This window comes from Rattus norvegicus, chromosome 2 (genome assembly GCF_036323735.1).
Source record: "Rattus norvegicus strain BN/NHsdMcwi chromosome 2, GRCr8, whole genome shotgun sequence".
In the NCBI taxonomy this organism is placed as follows: Eukaryota; Metazoa; Chordata; class Mammalia; order Rodentia; family Muridae; genus Rattus; species Rattus norvegicus.
The window spans coordinates 17,592,858-17,616,432 of record NC_086020.1 but is presented as its reverse complement, the minus strand read 5'-3'; the positions used below and the strand labels follow the sequence as shown (position 1 = coordinate 17,616,432).

The 23,575-nt window shown below is 32.8% G+C and overlaps 1 protein-coding gene across 2 annotated transcripts in view; it reads left to right on the top strand.

Moving 5' to 3' along the window:
• Rasa1 (RAS p21 protein activator 1) overlaps window positions 1-23,297 on the top strand; it is an 83,572-nt gene extending 60,275 nt beyond the window's left edge. The window contains exons 10-25 of one of the 2 annotated variants that reach the window (NM_013135.2): window positions 2,804-2,924; window positions 3,658-3,814; window positions 6,937-7,024; window positions 7,762-7,839; window positions 9,170-9,327; window positions 9,645-9,721; window positions 10,824-10,996; window positions 11,253-11,412; window positions 12,522-12,664; window positions 13,799-13,914; window positions 14,675-14,761; window positions 16,522-16,589; window positions 18,573-18,661; window positions 19,714-19,791; window positions 21,142-21,276; window positions 22,166-23,297. In NM_013135.2, coding sequence (NP_037267.2) covers window positions 2,804-2,924; window positions 3,658-3,814; window positions 6,937-7,024; window positions 7,762-7,839; window positions 9,170-9,327; window positions 9,645-9,721; window positions 10,824-10,996; window positions 11,253-11,412; window positions 12,522-12,664; window positions 13,799-13,914; window positions 14,675-14,761; window positions 16,522-16,589; window positions 18,573-18,661; window positions 19,714-19,791; window positions 21,142-21,276; window positions 22,166-22,249 — 1,812 coding nt within the window. In that variant the 3' untranslated portion in view covers window positions 22,250-23,297. The remainder of the gene's footprint in view (window positions 1-2,803; window positions 2,925-3,657; window positions 3,815-6,936; window positions 7,025-7,761; window positions 7,840-9,169; window positions 9,328-9,644; window positions 9,722-10,823; window positions 10,997-11,252; window positions 11,413-12,521; window positions 12,665-13,798; window positions 13,915-14,674; window positions 14,762-16,521; window positions 16,590-18,572; window positions 18,662-19,713; window positions 19,792-21,141; window positions 21,277-22,165) is intronic. The other variant, XM_039101802.2, reaches the window with a different exon arrangement.
• Window positions 23,298-23,575: the final 278 nt, after the last annotated feature.

The window sequence follows — 23,575 nt, the reverse complement described above, 5'->3', positions numbered from 1 at the left end:
TTGCGACTATTGTGAAGGATGTCATTTCCCTAATTTCTTTCTCAGCCTGTTTATCCTTTGCGTAGAGGTAGGCTCCTGGTTTATTTGAGTTAATTTTATATCCAGACACTTTGGTGAAGTTGTTTTTCAGGCTTAGGAGTTCTCTGGTAGAATTTTTGGGGTCACTTATGATACTATCATATCATCTGCAAATACTGATATTTTGACTTCTTCCTTTCCAATTTGTATCCATTTGACCTCTTTTTGTTGTCTAATTGTTCTGGCTAGGACTTCACTTTCCATGTTTTATAGGTACGGAGAGAGTGGGCAACCTTTCTAATCCCTGATTTTAGTGGGATTGCTTCAAATTTCTCTCCATTTAGTTTGATGTTGGCTACTGGTTTGCTGCATTTTGCTTTTACTATGTTTAGATATGGGCCTTGAATTCCTGATCTTTCCACAACTTATATCATGAAGGAGTGTTGAAAATACTCAAATACTTTTCAGCATCAAATGAAATGATCATGTGTTTTTGTTCTTTGAGTTTTTTATATAGTGGATTACAGTGATGGATTTTCATATATTGAACCATCCCTGCATCTCTGGGATGTAGCCTACTTGATCATGATGGATGATGGTTTTGATTTTTTTCTTAGATTTGGTTTGCGAAAATTTTACTGAGTATTTTTGCATAGATATTCATGAGGGAAATTGGTCTGAACTTCTCTTTTGTTGGATCTTTGTGTGGTTTAGGTATCCATGTAGTTGTGGCTTCATAGTACTATTAGGCTGTGTTCCTTCTATTTCTATTTTATGCAGTAGTTTGAGTAGTATTGTTATCAGGTCTGCTTTGACTGTTGTGTCATTGTTTTCTATGGTACTTTGTGCCCCTGAGATTCTCTCTTCTATCTCTTGTATTCTGTTGGTGATGCTTATGTCTATGACTCCTGATCTCTTTCCTAGGTTTTTTATCTCCAGGTGTGTTTCTGTTTGTGATTTCTTTATTGTTCCTACTTCTATTTTTAGACCCTGGATGGTTTTCTTCAATTCCTTTACCTGTTTGCTTGTGTTTTCCTGTAATCCTTTAAGGGATTTTTATGTTTCTTTTTTAACGGCTTCGACTTTTTTTTCCTGTCTCCTCTTGTATTTCTCTAAGGACTTTATTTATGTCCTTCTTATAGTCCTCTATCATCATCATGAGAATTGGTTTTAAATCCAAATCTTGCTTTTGTGGTGTGTTGGGATATCAAGTATTTCTGTGTTAGGAGTTCTGATGATGCCAAGTAGCCTTGGTTCCTGTTGCTTCTCTTCTTGTGCTTGCCTCTTGCCATCTGGTTATCTCTGGTGTTAGTTGCTCTCTCTGACTGGAGCTTGTCCCTCATGTGGGCCTGTGAATTTTTGTTCTTAGGAGTGAGAGCACTCCTGGGAGACCAGCTCTCTCCTGGAGGGATTTAGGTAAGGAGGACTGTGGGACAGCCTTAGCAGATGAAGGCAGGAAGGATCCTGTCCCAGGCTGCTCTTTGGCTCCTGTGACTTTTGTGCTCCCAGCGGGTCCCTCCTTGGAAAGTTATTAGAGCGAGAATGAGATCTTACCTGTGGGCTTAGAAGTAAGAGCACACCTGGGAGACCAGCTCTGTGCAGGCGGGATTCGGGTTCGGAGGGCAGTAAGACAGCTTAGGTCTGGAAGCAGATAGAGACCTGAAGGCCAGTTTGCCACCTTTATGGGAGGTAATTAATGCTTCTGTTTCTTAACATTTAATGGCTGGGTATAATTGCTGATAAGGAAATGAAATAACAGACATGTTAATAGAATAGAATAATATAGGTGATCATGAAAATACCTTAATGTTCTGTATTTACAAGAAGTTCCAGATGGTACATACCACACAGTAGTAATACCACACAGTAGTAATACCACACAGTAGTAATATTCAAAACTAGAGGAACTACTGTAAAGAAAGGAATACTGAAACTCAGGTCTGCATACCTTGATACAATTGAAAATTAGTTTATTTGTGAAGATCATGATTTCTTTATATTCTTTGTGACAATTATTTTAGGCAGTTTAGTAATTATTGTTAAATATCTTATGCATTACTTAAACCTGTTAGTTTTAGTAAAGTCAAGCAATAAAAACCTAGGGCATATAGGAGAAACAATTCAAAATATAACTTTTCATCATTGACACATAGATAGGATATAGAAACTAAAAAAATGTAGTCTTGCTTTACATATTCCTAAGGACTACGAAATACGCAAGGGTTATAATAAATATGACGTTTTATTGTGAAAAAAGATGTGAGGCTTTCTTGTGAAGTCATCATCCAAGTGGTGAAGCAGAAGAAAGCTATAAAGTATCAGGAAGAAAAGTACTTTAAATCAGATAGTTTATAAATACTAGGCATTGATGTAAGGTCATGCTGTATCTTGTGTATGGTGAACTGAGGGTTAAGGTGGTGATGTGTCCTGATTCAAGTAGGTTGTTTTCTGGTTGTACATGGTGTTTCTCAGAAGTAAGGAACATTCACAAGCATGACTGCTTTAATTCATAATGCCTCCTGATTTGCCAGTTAATTCTCAGATAAGTAGATCAAACTGTGTGTATCATTTGCTGTAAAACACAACAATGTGAATGAAGTTTGAAATAGCATTTGTCTATGAGACATTGTTCTTGAGAAATGATAAACCTTTCTAGGACTTTCTTTATAAGACTTTTATTTTGATTTTAGTATTAAAAATATTTTAACCTTGTCTTCAAATTAGTAATTTGCTATATTTTCATAAATAATTTTAATTTTTTTTTTTTTTTTTTTTTACAATTCAGGATCAAGGACAAGTACTCAATGACACTGTGGATGGGAAGGAAATCTATAATACAATTCGTCGTAAAACAAAGGATGCATTTTATAAAAATATTGTTAAAAAAGGTTATCTTCTGAAGAAGGGTAAGTAAACTCTTAAGACTAAGGATTTAATGTTGGATTTTAATAAATATTATATGTAATGCTTACTGCAAGACATCAATTTTGTCGTGGGTTATTAGTAACTAATATTTGTTCAGAGCTTTCAAATAGAATGTTTTAAAATTAGATTCAGTTTATTAAGTCCACGTATCTGACCAGGTTTTAGAACAAGCTTATATTCTTTGAAATGTGCCATTAAATCTTGACCTAGTTTCAGACTGTGTTTCTTAGAGAAATTCCTTGTGGCACTTGGACTTTACAGTATTACAATTTTATTTTATAACTCTACCTGAGTTTTATATTAAGTTATTGAGATGGATGTTGGTGGTAAACAATGTCTCTAAAAAGAATTTTAAACATTATTATAATAAAATTTCTGAAGATAAAGTTAAAAGAGTCTAATGAACTCTACCATTTATTGATTCATTAAACAAGCAATGGTCTTTTTTTCTACACATCAGAGGCATTTAGTAATTATATATGGATGGATTGATTCTTGTTATTTTGTCTTCTTTTTTTTTTTTTCTGGAGCTGAGGACTGAACCCAGGGCCTCACGCTTGCTAGGCAAGTGCTCTACCACTGAGCTAAATCCCCAACCCCGGATCTATTCTTTAAACTTGGTTTTCCTTGGAAAAAAATTGAAATATATTTAATTTCGTATTCTGAAAATAAAATTTCATAATTCCTAAGGAAGGATGCTATTTTTTTTAACAGGCAAAGGAAAACGTTGGAAAAATTTATATTTTATCTTAGAGGGCAGTGATGCCCAACTTATTTATTTTGAAAGTGAAAAACGAGCTACAAAACCAAAAGGGCTAATAGATCTCAGTGTATGTTCTGTCTACGTTGTCCATGATAGTCTCTTCGGCAGGTAAGATACTGCTTTTCTTCAAAACTTTTAATAATAACAGTAGTAGATGTTTTCAGATCATTTTGATGTATAATCTATTTTAAGAGCATAAAATTACCTAAATTTATTTAAGTGCATTTTTTTTTCTCAGCTTCGACTAAGCTGTGTGTACAGTTTGAGTCTTAGGTAGACATAGTTGAAATGGCTTCTTAGTAGTAGGACTAGCTACTAAGTATTTCTCATAAATTCACTTGACTTTGCTATTCTTCTTTCTTGTTTTAAAACAAAACAGGATGCTGATAAGGGTAAGAACTGCACCCCCAAAACATTCACAATATGAAAGACTAGGTTGGAACAAGGTAGCAGAAAAAAGCCTTTTAAGTCATTGTCTCTCCATATTAATTAAAGAACTATTCATGTACAAAAGTATCTTTACTAGAGCTAAAGAAATGAGTTAGAGGAGGATGTAAAGTTTGAAAGACTCACTGAAGGAGACAGTGTGGGTATGATATGTCACTTCTTTCCCACTTATGAGGAGTACAGCCTAGGGAGAAGTGTCTCCTGGGTCAGGGAAGTATTGAGTGTAGGCCTTAGACTTTATCCAATTGAGGCTAACTAAATTAAACCAAACATTTCCTGAAAATAAGCAGTATTGAGCTGGTTTTGGCTGTAGACCAGAATTCAGATTAATCAATCGTATTTTAAAATACAAAAACAAACAAAAATGAAGGCTGTAATAAAATCCAAGGTGCTTCATCCTTATGTGTTTTTGTTTTTATATGAAGGGATCATACTATGACTGTTTGATTACAAGAGTTAAAAAATACAATCTACAGGAAAAACCCTCTTTGTGAGACTAACTCCTAAGTCACATTTATTGACTAAGGAGTGAATTTCTAATTATAGAATAGAGTCATGTTCTGACAGATTTTATATATATATATATATATATATATATGTGTGTGTGTGTGTGTATGTATATGTATATGTATATGTATATACATATATATATAAAATTTATTGCTTCTAGTGTACAGTTCCTTGTAGAAATTGTTTGATACTTTAGATATATCTCAGTTACAAATATTTAATGGTACCACATCTGAAACTTGATATGAAAAGTTATGCCTGTAAAGAGAATCTCAAATCTTAACCTCTGTTACTGAAATAGGTCAGTTTAGTATCTTATTTTTTATTTTACTGTTTTTGGAGAGTGACCAGGAAAACAGATCAGTAATTTTCTTATATTTTCTATTTTTCATGAAACTCATACCCATCTATGGCTGGGCTAGCACTCAGGTGGCCATTCCCAGCTTGAACAAGCACACTGCATTAAGAAGCATCTCTGAGTTCTTTAACCATACTGATGATAGGTTTACTGCTTTCCATCATTTTCACTGACACTTCAATTTTTTTTCTCTTAGATTTATTATTTACTTATATGTGCTAATGTTTTTCAGGATGCTATGAAGGTTTTTCCTTTAACAAAACCAGATTATATCTACTGCTATATATTTTCTAAATTCTAACGATTATAGTTTCTTAAATGAGAGATCTGTTGTCTTTTCTCATCTTTAGAAAAATCTTTGTTGGCATGTTTTTGCAATGCTTCTGCAAAATTTCTTCTAGGGTCTGCATTAAACATGTTTCATGTCCCATGTAGCTAAATGTATGGGTTTGTGTTTTTTCTACTCTTGTGACCTCTTCAAGCTCTAGGTATTTCCTTTTGATGACTCACTTCACTAATCTATTCACCTTCAGTTAAGTTGTTTTATTAATTTCATTCATCATATTTTCAGTTGAGAAGTTTCATTTTCTTACAGATCTAGTTCATCTGTACTGCCTTTAAGTTAATACCTACTTGTAAATTGTATCTGTCCTCTGCTGTCCTCCTTTTCCTTTGTACTTTTCATTAATTTGGTTCTGGTTCTTATATCCTCTTCTCTTTGGATGAATGATAGACATTTTGTGTGAAAAGCTTTGAATGATGTTACAGCTTCCAGAAGGCATTGTTCTTAAACCCTATGGTGATCAAGCAAAGATTGAGTTCTGAAGTTGTGAAACTCAGCCTCACTTTGGTTTGCCCAAGGATGTAGTCACTTCAGTGTCTACCACAAAAGTCTGTTTGTTGAGGGGCCTGAGTTCCACTTTCCTCCCCAATCACGGTAAAACTTGTGGGGATTTTGGATAGCCTTTGGCTCGCTGTTTTCTGCTTAGCACGTCAGCCTCACACCTTTGGCTGTCCCCACAGAGCTTATGGAAAGGTTGAAAAGAAATAGTATGGGGAATGTCAGTCTTCCCTCAAAATGAGCTTATTCTTCAAGTTTCCCAATTTGTGCTGTTCTTCATATCTTCACACGGTCGTTTGTTATTTCTGTACTTTCCCCAGCCTTGATAGTTAGATGTAATCATGTTATATTTAAATTAGATTACATTATATTAAATTGAAATTCTCAGTTCTCAATTTTCCATTATTTTATGTTCTTCCCAAAACATGATAAAAATCTTCGTCAACAGTAACAAAGAAATATTTATTGAGTTCTGAACACTTCCTAGTTAAACATTATATTAAGCATTTTCAAGTTTTATTGGAAAGTCAGCACATCGCCAAAGCAGGTATCTGACAAATGATTTATTGTAATTTATACTGGAGGAAGATATGAACAAACATTGTAGGTCACTAAGCTGCAGAGCAAGTGGTGTAGGAAAGATGGTGTTTTTGATTTAATAGATAGAAAAATTAAGACTCAAAAAATTTGAAAGTAGAAAATTATAATTCAAGACATTCAAACTCCAGTCTGCTTAGAGATAAGCATTAACATTTTTCAAGTAAAAACATTCCTTTTCACTTTTCAGTGCATGTACACAGTATCTGTGTATTAATTTCGTGTCATTCTAGAAACTCTGCTTAAAAAAATTTATGACTTTTCTCTTTGTAATACTTTATTTTAAATATGGAATGACAAATAAAAGTTTTGCATATGCATGATATTTTAATCTGGCAGAACGAACTACCTACTCTAAATTAAAAATTATAACAATCTTAAATTACTTTGTGGCTTTTTAAAATTGGTGTAAATATTTTTAAGTTTCTAAATAATTTTTCTTTTTCTTTTCGTCTCTCTGTGTGCATGCGTTTCAAGGCCAAACTGTTTTCAGATAGTCGTTCAGCACTTTAGTGAAGAACATTACATCTTTTACTTTGCAGGAGAAACTCCAGAACAAGCAGAGGTAAGATCACTTTTTCCTAAACTATTGATTTCTTTGTATTAGCCTAACCTTCCTTATTAACTAGCATACAAAATTGCCGTAGAACAGTGTTATGAAAGCATGTGTAAAGTCTTAGTAATTTAACAAATGAGAAACTCCTTGTCAAAGTTTTTGTTGATAGTTTTTGGTATTTTTTCTTTTAAGACACACAGTGAAGTGTTATGAGGAATGAAAAGTGCCCTTAAAATCGACCATTAAATACCCTATGAATTCATTTGAAACTAATCATTTAAAATCATATTTCCATAAGTTAGAAGTGTTCTCAGTATAATATAAAAGTAAGCTAGTTAGTTGTAATATTTCAGTGTTTAACTGTATTTTGTATAAATGTGGCTGTTTTCTGAGGAAACTGAAAAATAAACTAGATTAAAAAGTGAACAAAAGTGGCTGGGTATAGAACATCATTTGCAAGGCCTAGATATGAACCAGATGACCATAATACTTTGGATACTAAGTAGGCCCTTTGACATAAAGACTAATAAAAATATTAGAGAGAGAAACTCTATTATTTTGTTTCTCTTTCACTTTAATAGGACAGAAAAATTATAGTGCAGCATGTTCTGAGAGTAGGAATGGCAGAGAATGAAAGGCAAATAATAAATATAAAGATGATCAATTGATAATTGCATAAACTCATGCCTGTTTTTTAATACTTTTTGTTTATGTTTTTGTTTTTGTGTGTGTGTGTGTGTGTGTAGGATTGGATGAAAGGCCTGCAAGCATTTTGCAGTTTACGGAAAAGTAGCCCAGGGACATCTAATAAACGCCTTCGTCAGGTGGAACTTCATTTTGTCTGACTTGTAACAGTTAATTTTCTTCTCACTTTGCTCTGTTCTTTTCTACGCATGCTATTTTTGCTAACATTCTTAAGAGTAGAAAGGTTACAGCTTTGCTGTCACTTGCTTAATGTGGTAGCAGTCTTTTATCAGAGTTCTTTTCCACTACTCTGACTCCTAGTTTGTGTCAACTTGTAAGTGAATACAGAGGATTAATTTTCTACTTAACCCCACCTTGTGCATATTTGCATATTCTTTTCTGTTTGGAAAACTCTCAGGTAGAATGATAGGTGCTGTTTTCTAAAGTTAATCATACTCAAAGTAGTATCGTTGAAAACTTCTCGTTTTCATGGGATAGTCTTTTTTTTTTTTTTTTTTTTTTTTTTTTTTTGGAGACTGACTACATGATTTTTAGGAAATAAGCAATCCTAATAAAACCTAAACTTTGTCTATATTTTTGTTTATTGGAAGTTTAGCTAAACTTTTTTATTTGGGTTTATACCTTTTCTTAAATATTTTTATTATTAGAGATGGGGTTTCTGTCTATAGCCCAGCCTGGGTTCAAGCTTACAGTAATCCACAAGCACCAGTTTCCTGTGAATGCTAGGATTACATGTGTGAGCCACCATAACTGACTTAGCTCTTATTTCTTGGCCTTCACTTCTTTTTTTGTTGTTTCAAATCAGATTTTGACATGGTTAAAATTTTGGAGAAAGTTAAGACTGTGTATAAAGTGACCCCTATTAATGGCTATTTCTAGTAAACTTGTTGAGTTTAACATACTGTTTTATTGAAAATATATAAAATAGTTATTTAGGTAACTAAATACTCTTTGTAATATAAATCCTGGGTTTTGTCCCAAGGACATTTAATTATATTTAAGACTTAAATATTTATTATATAGAAATTGTCATATATATTTGTACATGTAAAATCATAGCTAATATCTTGATGCTCCGTGACTGACTTGTTAGAGATGACATAATGAACAATTATAGGCAGAAGATGGTCGTCTCTGGCACCAACACTAATTGATCACTAATTTATGGTGATAAATTAGTTTCTTAGAATTACTGTCTTTTCTGAAACGTCAGAAATTAGTTAAATTAGTTAACATTAGTGTCGTAGAAATATTTTAACCATGAGACTTATTAGAGTAGTGAAATTTTACTGTAAGTATACTATGATATTTGTAGTTTTGATTTGGATAGTGATAGTAGCAAAGCTTATTTTTTTTAATATTACGAAAAACAAGTTATTATTTTTTGGGTTTTGAAGCCTCATATACAAATATTGAAATGTTAGATATGAATTTTTCTGTTCTCTTTAGGTCAGCAGCCTTGTATTACATATTGAAGAAGCTCATAAACTACCAGTAAAACACTTCACTAATCCATATTGTAACATCTACTTGAATAGTGTCCAAGTAGCAAAAACTCATGCAAGGGAGGGGCAAAACCCAGTATGGTCAGAGGAGTTTGTCTTTGAGTAAGTCATATTTTATTATATTCAATCAATTTTTAGAATCATAATTACATTTTTCTCCTGCTGTTTATATATAAATTATCTGTTTAAGTTTCTGTTGTTTTCTAGGTAATTTCTGTTGGCTTTTTTCATATTTACTGGCAAAATGCCTCTGGATTATTGAAAAGCAATGACAAATGTTTTCAGTATTTCTTAGATCTTGTTTTAATGGATTATTAATGATTTAATCTTGTTTTAAATCTAACACACTGAATTTTTATAAAGAAACAAGGTACTTTGATACTAGAACATTTTTCTAATTTTTCTCCTTGCTTCTTTAGTGATCTTCCTCCTGACATCAATAGATTTGAAATCACACTTAGTAATAAAACAAAGAAAAGTAAAGATCCAGATATCTGTAAGTTGATTATGAAGCTTTCTAAAGTAATAAAAGTATATTGCATATATTTGTATAATTTATAATGTGTCAAAGTGGAAGCAAATCACATGCTATATAACTTTTTAAATTTTTTGATTGTTCAGAGGAGATTATGAAAGAAAGAAAGAACAAAATGGCTGAAGTGTATGTACTGTAAATCTTTATAACTTAAAATATACAAACACCAACTTTCCTGTTCCCAAAGAACGAGAAAATGGGAGTGGTGATTGTTTTTATCTCTCTACTATTTTAGTTTTCCCTAATTTTCTATACTTCACATATTAAAGGTCACTCTTAAGACTAGAGCTATGTAACTCAGTGGTATAGTATTTGCTATAGTATTTGCAGAGACCTGGGGATTAAAATCTAAACTTGCAAAGAAAAAGATAAAACAAAACATAGCACAAAATTTAGGTGTGCTTAATAGCAAATGCTCCCTTCCTATTCCAGGCAGTACATTTCTGCCCATGTTTTTGGTAGGACAGATGACAGTGTGATTTAATGAGTCACATCAGGGCGAATTAAGTTTATGTCTTACAACTCACGGTTTTAGGGTATGTAGTGATATGACAGATCAAAACCTGAATAGAATGTTCAGTCTTGAATTACTTACCTTTTAAAAAAAAGTGTTCCTCCATTACTTATATGATAATATCCCAGTAATGGCACAGAACATTCTATTTGGATGTGGTCTTTCTTGCTCTAACTTTTTACTTCACTAGCTAACTCAATTCATAGTTTTTTGTTTGGAACAGACTTTTAACTCCCCTAGACTGATTTAAGAATCCTTGTGTCCAAAAGTATTATCTACTGTTGCAGCACTTGAATTGTATCCTCTTTAATAGCTTAGGACATTTTGCATGCATATCAGACATTAAGTCTTAATTAGTTCTTAATCCCATATACCCATACCACAGGCGAATGCCACATAGTAGGCCTTCAGTAAATGAAGAACAAAACAGTTATGTATTGGCTTTGTGGTAGTGTTGAAAACTTGCTTAATGAACAGCATTTAAAACTAGAGAAAAGTATTATCAAGAAAAGTTTATTATATAACCATAGATTTGTTTTTCCTTTGTAGTATTTATGCGTTGCCAGTTGAGCAGGTTACAGAAAGGACATGCCACAGATGAATGGTTTCTGCTAAGTTCTCATATACCACTAAAAGGTATTGAACCAGGATCTCTGCGTGTTCGAGCACGATACTCTATGGAAAAAATCATGCCAGAAGAAGAGTACAGTGAATTTAAAGAGGTATCGTTTACTAGTTTTATCATTTTTAATGATACTAAACAGAAATATTTACTATTCAATAAAAATCCATTAAGTTAAATAGCAGACTAGTAGCCAGATGTAAGAAACACATGTGATTTTCTTCTTAATGAGACTAGAAATATATAGGCAACAAAGTCAATTTTTAACAACCATATTCAATAGATATGTGTTTTTCAATTATATTTCCCATTGGTCTTGCTGTGTACTTTCAACAGTGTTTTTGTGTCACTTTTAGCTTATACTGCAGAAGGAACTTCACGTAGTCTATGCTCTATCACACGTATGTGGACAAGACCGAACACTACTGGCCAGCATCCTACTGAAAATATTTCTTCATGAAAAGCTTGAGTCATTGTTGTTATGCACACTAAATGACAGAGAGATAAGTATGGAAGGTAATACATGGGTGTGTGATATTTTAAAAACTAGATATCAAACATGTATACTCTTTCTTTAAATGTATTAAAGAAACAATTAAATCATTTTAAAAGGATGTAAGATTCTTTGTTTAATATGGGAATGGATTGCTCTTTCTGATTGTCATGACAGATAAATATTAGAAACTGTTAGAAAATGATTTTGTTCTCCTCACTGACTCGCTGTGTGATCAACAGTGATGTAATATTTATTACCTCAGTTTTTACTTAGTAGTTCATGAGTAGAAGTCAGGTATCTGGTGTATTTTATTTCTAGATTCTCTATCAGTTCCAAGGCCACTGTACACTGTACAATACTATGCTCTTCACAGATTCCTAATCTATTTTCTCCTAGCACTTTGATTAGGTGATAAGCCTTCCCTTCTTTAATCAAAATTTATAAAAATTATTTTGTCAAGGAATAAATAAAATTGTATGTATTTTTTATATGTGGTGAAGAGACACAATTACCAAGGTAATTCTTTTAAAAGAAAGCATTTATTTGGGGCATTCCTTGTAGTTTCAGAGATTTAATCTGTTATCCTTTGTGACAGTATAAAACATGACAGCATGTAGGCAAACACTGTGGCAGTGTCTGAGAGCTACATCCTGATCTGTAGGCACAGAGTAAGACTCTAGGCTCCATGTGGGCTTTTGAAACCTCAAGCCCATCTCTTGTGACATTTCCAACAGGGCAAACTTCCTAATTATTCCAATCCTTTCAAATAGTGGCACTCCTGGTAAGTAAACATTCAAATATATGAGCCTATGGGGACCATTCTTACTCGAACAACCACAGAGGGGAAATAATTTGTAAAGCAAGATACGGTTCCTATGTTTATCACAAACTGGTGTTCAACAAACATGCTGCAGAACTATTTGAACCTTAACTTCTCATATGAACATGATGGTGTTTATTTCTTCTCACTTATGTTAGTAAAGGTTTAATTCACTCTCAGGTAAGGTGAATTAATACATGTTAACCTCAGCATATGTATGTAAAAGCACATTACTGAAGAAAAATGATTTCCTGCTTAGTTGTATTAGTACAGTTTTATAAATACAATGAAACATCCATTTTTGTGTAGATGAAGCCACTACCCTATTTCGAGCTACAACACTTGCGAGTACCTTGATGGAGCAGTACATGAAAGCCACGGCCACGCAGTTTGTTCATCATGCTTTGAAAGACTCCATTTTAAAGATAATGGAAAGCAAGCAATCATGTGAGGTAAGCATTTATAGCTTTAATCTTTGCAGCAAATAGCGTATTTTAATGAGAACTTTTCAATTACATCTTTAGGAAAGTACCTTATTTCTAAAATTTTCAATGCAGTTATGCTTTCTAATAGATTTATAGTCCACCTCTCCTTGTGCACATACACAGCTCTTTGAGCATTTCTGTTATTATATTAATGATCAAGTATACTTTAAGAAATGTGTATAACATAAATTGAACACTTTTCTAGGAACTTTTGTTGTACATGTTGAGTATCTGTTATTGAAAAAAAAAGGGAAAAAATTTGTATGCTTCATATACACAAAGTATCCTCAGGATGGAACCTAAGTCTTAGGAGTGAATTTAATTTTACACGAGGTCTTGGAGGCTTGTGTTAGGGTTTGTCTGTCATGTGGGGATGTAGAATTTCCCATGGGGATAGTGCCATGTCAGCAGCCAAAGTCAAACTTCAAGGTGCTGCCTTGTATAAGATGTTATAACATCTTTTCCTTGCAGGGATTTCTGGGTTATGTTGTAGGGACTAAAAGAAGATGAAATGAAATCCACTGTGAGTTTATAGGTGACCCATACCATCATGAGTAGAATCGCTTACATGACTATTGTACTTTATGAATGTTATAGAGCTATTTCAAAGAAAGATAGTATACATTTTTAGGATTAATATAGTGTCAAGTAAAATAAGGAAATACTTTTTAATACTTGGAACTGTCAAATATTAATTCTGCCACAACAAAATGAGTCATTTAAGTTGACAGGAATCCCATAATTACCCTTTCTATGAAATTTGACAGAGTCTTTCAGATTTGTAGATAAATCTGGCAGACCGGAACAGTTGGATGGTGGGGAAGTGGGGTGTACTTGAAAAGTTCTGGGAAGGGTCATGATTTTACTGAATATATTTTGGTTATTTTTCTTAGCCACTAAGAAAGTTGAACCTCACTAAAAATATGTTTTCTTCTCAGATAAACAGGACTAAGTAGTTTAGTAATCAGTTGAGAAACTGAAAATGAATTTTAGCAAACTTACTGATATGTGGAACAGTTGACAGCTTTGAAAACAACTGCTCATTTACCACAAGTTTACTTGAAATTCAATCATCACAAAAAATAAATTTGTGTTTCTTAGTTAAGTCCATCAAAGTTAGAAAAAAATGAAGATGTGAACACTAATTTAGCACACCTATTGAGCATACTTTCAGAGCTTGTGGAGAAAATATTCATGGCTTCAGAAATACTTCCACCGTAAGTTATCAAATTTTCCTTTGTCTTTTAATGAATTATTTCTATTACCTTAGCATTATAGTCAGACTTTCAGTCCTTAAAAGATGGATTATTTTTAAGGAAAAGAGATTAAAAGAATGAAATAGCTGTTAAAGAAGCCAGATGTTATTAAAGACATTGTGGCACGTGTCTGTAATCCCAGTATGGGAGAGGTTGAGGTGTTGAAGCAGGAAGAACATGAGTCTAGGCCAGCCTAAAACATGTATTTACAAATTACATTGTAAGGTTTTGTGGACCAAGTAAGTCTGGCTTATATTTTAACTTAGGGAGTGATTGACGTGTCTCAAATCTCAGGACGGTATCTGGAAATTTAGTCTTTAAATCTTGCCTCACATTAGATTTCCAGTAAACAAAAACCAAAGAAGTTGAAAATGTACACAAGATATAGGTATTAATGTCTGATTAAATTACATTGTGAGAAAACTCACTTGTTTAGATGGATGAGTCCAAGTAATAGAAAATGTGCTATATTAATTAATCTATTCTCATTTCTAATAACTTGTTTCATATTTTTCATTTACAATTCATTGAGCAAAGTATACTGGATTATGTTTCTACATCTATTACAGAATGTATTACTTTTGACTAAGCTGTTTTTTTATATGAGAAAGCTAACTGTATTAAAATATGGTATACAGTTTGGGTAAATTAAAATGTTGGCTGCTGTTGGATTATCGTTATATTTACTTTCTATATTGAGACATTTATGTTATTTTGGCAGGACACTGAGATATATTTATGGGTGTTTACAGAAATCAGTTCAGCATAAGTGGCCTACAAATAACACCATGAGAACACGAGTTGTTAGGTAAGAGTCACTTCATCATTGGTCATAGACATGTATGCAACACACAGTGATTTGTGTATGTAGGCAGAAATACAGAAACTTGTTGCTTGGAGAAATAAGGTAATTAAACCATCTGGATTTTAGTTAGTTTGTAACATCTGGGATTACAGGCTGATCTCCAGCCACCCCTTGTAATTCTAAGCTCTGACTGAGTCTGGTCACAGGACACTAGGAGCTGCTTTGGCAGCTGTAATCATCATCCAGTGATGAAGCAGACAGAGAAAGGTTAAATAAACTATGTGCTTAAGTTATAAATGTTAATTTCTAAATTCTTAATATTGTTCAAAGATTTTGGTAAGCATATCTCTGCTAGAAATTTAGTAGAAATACATCAAATCCAGTAGTTTTCTAGTAATTATGGAAAATACACAGTACATGTAAAAATGTAAAATATGAGTTTTAAAGACACTTTCTGATGTAAATTTGTCAAGGGAATTCTACTTTTCTTGCAGATAGGATTTCTGATAGTGGCTTAAGGGCATAGCTATGTGGTTGAGCACTAGCTTAACACTAAGAGGTCCTGGATTTGATAGCTATCACTGAATAGAACAGCAGACCAAAACCCATCAGTTAGCTGTGCCAAGACATACTGAAGAATTGTAGGAAGGAGACGAAAAGCACAGCTCAGGCTCAGCAGCTGTGTGTGATGGACATTAAACTGCTCTGTACTTTACATGCTTTAAATATGTATAACTGTTAAACTAATACAACAGGGAATCCTCTGATTGGATTAATGACAGTGTGCTTTAGAGACTTGCTGCCTAAGGTGATTTCGCTTCCTAATCATCTGTTAAATTGTGTAGTATCTATGTATTATTTAATTTAAAATCACCTTAAAAATTTAAAAATATTTTTTACTGAGATTTATTAATGGTTTAATTAATAAATTAATTCCCAGGTTTCTAGTTTCCAGACCCTACTAAGACATCAAAATGTTTTCAGAAAACCTTATGCAGGAACCTTCATCAAGGGGGATAAAAATCAAAAGGGGAGGCGTTGTTAATTGTTCCAAGTAATTTGTAGAAGGAATTTTAAAACTATGGGGAATAATGCTTGTCAAGATTAATTATTACCATGTATTCTTTAAGAAGTGAAAATTGATCTTACATGACAACATATATTTAATACTACTGACTGAGTTCTCAAAGTGAAATTGATGTCAATCACGACAGCTATTACACCATGTTAAGTTCTGTTGTTTTGAAACTTAACAACTTTTAAAGAAAACTTTAGAATCTGTAGTATTATTGAAAAACTTTCAGTGTTTAGTGAATACATTTATTTTCATTTGTCCAGGCGTCACTTATACTGACAGTGTATTCCAATGTCTATATAACTTGGTAACATTAGTGATATAGCCAACTTAATTTACTCTCGCAGACCTGTATGTTTAAATAAACTTTAAAAAGACAAGCAAGAGAGTGGATGACTTGGACCCTATGTATGTATAAAAGGTTTATTTGAATCTTTATAAGCTTTCAGCAAATCTCAATGTTTTTAATATACTGCTTCCTCTAGTAGAAAACAAATTACTAATCCACTATAAACAGGTAAGAGATTTAAGTACAAATTTCTTTCCAAAGTTAGTTTGCTTCTTAAATTTCTTAATAACTTTATTTAGGCTTTCCTATGTTGATAGTAAAAGTTATGGTTATAAGTTTAAGTTTATTTGTATATAAACATATAGTTTCTAAAAAAATTTTTTTTCTTCTTCCAATTAGTGGTTTTGTTTTTCTTCGGCTTATCTGCCCAGCTATCCTGAATCCACGGATGTTTAATATCATCTCAGGTAATTACCTTTTAATATATTTTCAAATGAGAAAATAAATCAGTATTTTTATAATACTTGATAAAAATATTTGCCTTTTAAATTAAAAAGAATTCAAGATACAAATAAAATAATATTCCCTGCCTTGTCTTTTAGTATCTAAGATGTTAGATTTTTCTGATCCTATGACACTTTTTTATTTTAAAAATTCTACATTATACTCACTTGAGCACACACACACACATACATACACAGGCACTTGCTTGCTGTGGGGCATGTGTATGGGTCAGAGGTCAGCTTTTGGGAGATGACTGTCTCTTTTCACCATGTGAGTGCCTGGGACTGAAATCACCGCATCAGGTTTGGTGGCAAAGCACTTTTACCACTCTTGCTGGCCTGCTGGCTCTGACAAGTGTTTATAGAAGATTAGGAAGGGCTCTTGTGTCCTTTGTCTACATCAGGTTGGTAGCTGTAAGCTAAACGACCAGGTTAAAAACATATGTGCAGCCAGATTAGCAGTCTGAACATTTACAAAGATAGCCCAGGATTCTTTTAGTTATAAAACATTAGCTCTTTTACATTTTAATAAGCTTGACCCCATCTTGCTTTTCAGCAGTGTCCACATAAAGATTTAAAAATTTTTAAGCTTAAGAAAAAGTGTTGGTGTTTATGACTTTAATGTTATAATGAGCCCATAATATTAATAGAAGGAAACAATCATTTTTATGCTAATACTTTGAACCTCAAAGCTATATTAAAAATTATTTGGGCTGGAAATGCATTTGTAATCACAGACCTTAGGAGACTAAGACACAAAAAATCTCAAGGCAAGCCTGGGCTATGTAGCCAGACAATGTCACTAAACACAGTGAAGTGTACCTACAATGTCCATATGCATGAAGGATGAGTCTGAAAGAGTCCTTTTGATCTTAAAAACAAACTGAAGAACATAGTCTTTGCAATGTGTTTACTTTCATATTCATCACATTCCTGAAATTTTTATTACTAGTAAAGTGATTGAATACATGCATATTAAGAATAAAAAACTGGGGCTGTTGGAATGGTTCAGTGCTTAAGGTCAATACTGCTCTTACAGAGGACCTGAATTCACTTCCCAGTACCCATGTCAAGTGACTCACAACTACTTATGACTCCAGCTCCAAGGGATTAGATGTTGGTCTTGCTTCTGTGTGTAACTACACTTACTCATTTGCTCATACCCACACCAAAATACCCACAAGGCTTAGAATTTTTTGAGAACTCTAAACATTGGCCTTAAACTGTCACAACAGGATTTAATCTTGTGTTAGATTTTATAATACAATACAAAACAGTAAGTCAACATATAAGATTTGCTGGCTGCAGATATAACTAAGCTGGTGGAACGCTGGCAGAGTGTGCACGAGGCCCTGGGTTCAACCCCTTGTACCTAATAAAACTCAGGTAAAAAAATAGCGATGAGTTTAGAAACCCCAGGTTGTCCATGGACATGTGTCGGGCCTTAGTTGTCAGTTTTTATTTGGTAGCTACAAATAATTTTCATTTACATTCCACTTTCTGTGTTCTACAGGAAAATTGTTCATGAATTCAAAACTGATCTTTAAAGTGAACTAGCGACCTGCAAATAATGTTGACAGGAAATTGCTAAGATTGCAAAATGCTCCCTAAAGTGGGTTGAAATTAGCTTTGTGCATTGTCCTTTAAGGTTTGTAGAGGGACAGTCTTAGTAATATAGCAGCTGTTTGAAGTGCTCTGAAATATTATCAGCCAGTTGGGAATTACTCAACTTTGTAGTTTCCTTTTCACAAAACAAGCAGCACTGATAAGTGTGTTTAATTTTACCCTTTTAATTCAAGTTTGAATAAGTCTATTCTGGATATATTCTGAATAAAGGATTGTTAGTAATTAACACTAAAGAAATACTAAAAGTGCTAAATGTTTAACCATTTACATGAAAGTAACCGCTAGAATTGGTGTCATTGGCTATACTCAATTTTCTTCTAGATTCTCCATCTCCTATTGCTGCAAGAACACTGACATTAGTGGCTAAATCTGTGCAGAATTTAGCAAATCTTGTGGAATTTGGAGCTAAGGTAAAAAAATATTTTGATACTTAAATTTATAAATCAGATCACATTTAAATGGAAATTTAAGTTCACAATGAACATACACCAGATCTTCAAAACATGTTGGAATGATTCAGTTACCTGCTTTTGTGACTTAGTATATGACAATTATGTACATGCCCCTCACTAGTCAGTATACAGTCCTTTGACTGATGTTCAGACCTAACAGGTAACTTTGGGATATGATTAATAATTGAATACACATTTTATTTAGGCTTTTGCTATATATTCTACTATTGGTTATTATTATTTCTTACCAGTTTCATTTTTCTTTTTTTTTCAAAAAGATTTATTTACTTTTGTGTATGACTATTTTGCCTGAATGTATGTTAAATGCACTGCTTATGTGCATTGTGCCTACAAAGGTACCAGATTCTCTGGAACATAACAGTTATAAGCCATCATATGGGTCCTGGGAATTAAACCCAGGTCCTCCTCAGCCATAGTAGCAAGTGCTCTAAACGCAGAGGCATTTCTGCAGTCCCACAGATCCTTATGCTGCTCAGCTGCTAGGGGTGTTACTTTGTTTCATTATTGTTCTTTGAAATTTCATGCCTACATCTTTGGGATTTTCAGTTGAACATTATCCCTTTTGAAGCTTGTTAATACTTTACTAACTATAAACTATAAACTACAGTGGGTTCGGATTTTAGTTTAAGTAGTTTACATTAATGGGTTACCTTTAGAATTTTCCCGAAACCCAATGCATATTTTACAATCATAGGGAGTTTTTGGTTCACTATATTTTTAATTCCCTATAATGTGTTGGATTCTTCATAATTTATCAGTAATTAATTCTAGATCTACATATAAATAATTTGTGTCTGCCAAGCTATATGTTTAATGGTTTTTAACTTATAATTTAATTTTGAATCTTTTTATTAAATACCTCCCTCCAGTCCTCCACATAGCTGTTTTTATTAGAAAATTTCACATGAGTAAATTCTTATAGCATGTATAGCTTTTGTTGTAAAACACTTGTTTTAAGGCATATGAGATGTAAGTTTTTAATTTTTTAGGAGCCTTATATGGAAGGTGTCAATCCATTCATCAAAAGTAATAAACATCGCATGATCATGTTTTTAGATGAACTTGGGGTATGTATATAATTTTCAAGTTCTTTGAGAATGAGGCTAGCCATATAATAAATAACCTTTAGATTTTAAAACCAGGACCTCAAAATAAAATCTTTTCTGTCCAAAATGTTTTTCACTTACTCTTGCTTATGTCAAGTATACACACAATTACGGCTTTCAACCAATACTCTTTCAGACTGTCCTTTCATTCATTCTCGTTAGCTACTGTTAGATTTAACCTTTTAAGTTGTAGGTTAAATAGATTTGAAGCCATTTATAGAGTTAGATGAAATAGTATAATTACTATACCTCACTTGAACTATTATGAATTAAACTGATAAAAAATTGAAAAATATATTCACATTTTCTCAGACCCTAAATAGTAAAGTTAAATTTTCTACATCATATACATTTCTAACACTGAATGAATTTTAAAGTAAATATATTCATAATGCAGTATGTGTACATGGAGAAAAAGCTGAAATTAGCATGTATGTGTGAGTTGAGCCAAGTTTATGTCATCAAAAGTGTAGTGATTCATTTCAAACCAAATGTCAAAAACCCACTTTGGCCAACAAATGAAGCCTAGCAGCATAAGCTTTGTATTTATAAGAAACTTTTATGTGAACTTCTGCAAAGCTTCTTAGTTTTCCCTTCATTTTTGTCCTTTCTACTAACCCTCAAACTCTGTGAAGGCAAGCTCTTTTCCTTGTTATTTAGTAAATAAGTAATTCAATTAAATGAATGTATTTTAGTTATTTCTTTAAAAAACTAAAATGTTCAATTTTTAGAAATGTGTGACAAGTATTATCATTAAAAAGTGGAGTATATACATCTATGATTGTTATTCTATTCTATGTTAAATTTTACTTCAAGACCTAAGATAGTATTGGCATTTAATGCAATAATACAGTTTAGGAAATTTATTTTGATGACTAACTTACTTCTTGAATCTTAAACATGTTAATGCCCAGTAATCCCATATTTTAGAAATTATCTTGAGCAGTCTAGAAAAATTGTAAACAAAGTACATTTTTATTATACTTTCATAGTTTAGTTCCTCTTTAGATGTTGGTTAATTTAGACAGAGCATTTAGTGGTATTCAGTCTAGGAATTTTAAGTTGTAATGATATTTATTTTGCATATGTCTAAATTTACAAAGAAATAACAATTCACACTCGTTCTATGGAAGAGTGTAGACCCAGGCTTCTCTGTAAATAGAGGGTCTACAACCTAAATAGAAGTTCTATAACCTATTTTTAGCAGAATTACCTGAATGAGAATTTTTGTGCAAATTAATGTTTTATATCTAGTTAGAAGAGACTATGAGGATTTTTATTTCTAAATGTAGTTTTATGGTTCCCTTAAAGAATGTACCTGAGCTTCCGGACACTACAGAACATTCTAGAACTGACCTGTCTCGTGACTTAGCAGCATTGCATGAGATTTGTGTAGCTCATTCAGATGAACTGAGAACACTCAGTAATGAGCGTGGTGTACAGCAGGTAAGTCTTTACAAAATGGTGATGTTCATACTTTATAAATGGTACATGTAACAATGGCAAGTGAGTTATTGTTAGTAGTAAGGAAGGCATTGTTATTCTTTCACTTACTCTCATACCAAGTACATGAGCAAAATTACTTGTGAAACACAGAACTATATGAGAAATTTGAAAAAAAAAAAACATGACTACAGATGATACTTTATTATAGCGGTTCAAGTTGGTATGGATCATAACTCACACTTTAAAGAATAGTCCATAATAGATTTTTGCTGTCTAACCAAAGTTGTAGTGGATATATTCAAAGAGGAACTAGTACTGGAAAGAGTTTTTAATTGACCTAGTGATAAGTCTTTCTTGAGCTAAGGAGGTTAAATGTGGAGAAAAGGGAATCACAGAGAAAAATATAAACCAAGATACACACATCCTACGTCTGATTAATTTCCCTATGATTTCAGAAAATAGTAAATGCTACCACCACACTGCACTGCTTTCTTACCTGGAATAGATTTTACAAATGAATTACAATGGTGATTATGAATTCTCATTAGCATGAAAGTCTAGAATCCTCACTTTTTCTTTTAAACTGAGAAAGCAGTCCTAACTAATTAAGAGTACAATTGGAAAAGCATTGCCATTGTTTAACTTAGATTTTCCAAGGTTTATAATGCCAAAATTTAGTGTAGTTAAGAACTTCTCTATCTTAATTACAACTAAAAATACTCAGTTTAAGTAATCAAAATTCAAGTTTTGAGTGGAATCTCAGTAACTTAAGTATCCTTCATTGCTTTGATGTAGCTTTTATCAAAACTACTCAAATCCTATAATTGAAATTTTAGACTCTTATTTGCTTTGTGATTTTTTTCCCCCCCACTGTTTCTCCTCTGTCTAGCATGTACTGAAAAAGCTTCTGGCAATAACAGAACTGCTTCAACAAAAGCAAAACCAGTATACAAAAACCAATGATGTCAGGTAGCAGCCCGGTGTTCTGCATGGATTCGGCATGCCCAACGTGGTAATTCACATCACCATGTCTCCTTTGCTCTTGCCAAAAAGAAAAACAAAATAATAAAGAGAGAAAGAAAAAAAATAGCACACCTTTCCACATTCCAGTGATGTGTGAGCTATGCAAGCAAAAACCCAAGACTGCTGGAGAGTAACTGCCAGCACCTCTGTAAGCTATCTGTGCAGAATATTGTGCACTTTTTCCACATGGAATCTTTACCAAACTCTGAGCCTTGGTGTACAGGTCACCCTTAACAACAGCAAAAACGCTGACTGACGTGTCTTAAACTTTGAAAATATATTTTCAGTATATTCAATTGCCAAAGTTTTGCTGTCTCGGAAAAGGAACTATGAAATCAACTGACAAGAAAACTCATCCTATTGACAACAGAATTTAACTGGATCACAGACAGTTCTTACTGCAATTTCTTCTTTATAAACATGACCATTTGACTGTTCACTGAATTTATTTGTATTTACAGTTTCCAGAGTTTGACATTATAATAGGAACAATCTTGCTATATACTTTTTAAAAATACCGTGCTCTTCTTTCCGGAATTGTTGAAAGACAATATATGAAATGGATGACTCTATTGCTCATCAGCTTTATTTTTTAAACACACCACTTATTTTGTTGGAATTGTCAAAGACTGTACTTAGATCCCATGCTTTTGTTAAAATGTTTACAACAGTAAATAGTTTAAATTCAATAAATATTATTGGTCATTGTACCAATTATTGCATGTTACCCACTTGACCATTGTATAGATTGCTGATGTGTCTTTTATGTTTAAACAAACTGCTAGAATACTTTTGTCAATTCTAAGATGGTTTTTGTTATCTCTGATTATGCAGACAACCTCATCAGCCACTTAACAACTTACATATCTTTCAATTTGTACTTGTTTTTCCTGCTGGAAATTTAGTTTGTATAGTTCATCTGCTCCTGTGTATGTATTTTTGTGTGAAGTATTCACAAGGGTTAAGTTAAAATAAACTAAGGGATAGCTTGCATAATTGATTAGCTTACTATTGAACTTAATTATCTTCTTCCTATTTAGGGATAGTTCAAGCTTTAATATCAGAGCAAAACCAGAGGGAATTTTATTGTTTCTTTCACAAAGGATTCCATTTATTTACTCAGTGTACAACTTCTTAAGGAACATGTCTTCCTTCCTATATTTTGATGACCAAACTTAAATATGTAGCAGAGTATTCTTAGTAATCAAAATAGATTTTTTAAAAAAAGAACCACCAAGGGAGGTATAAAGGAAGGTATTAATAAAGTTTCCACCAT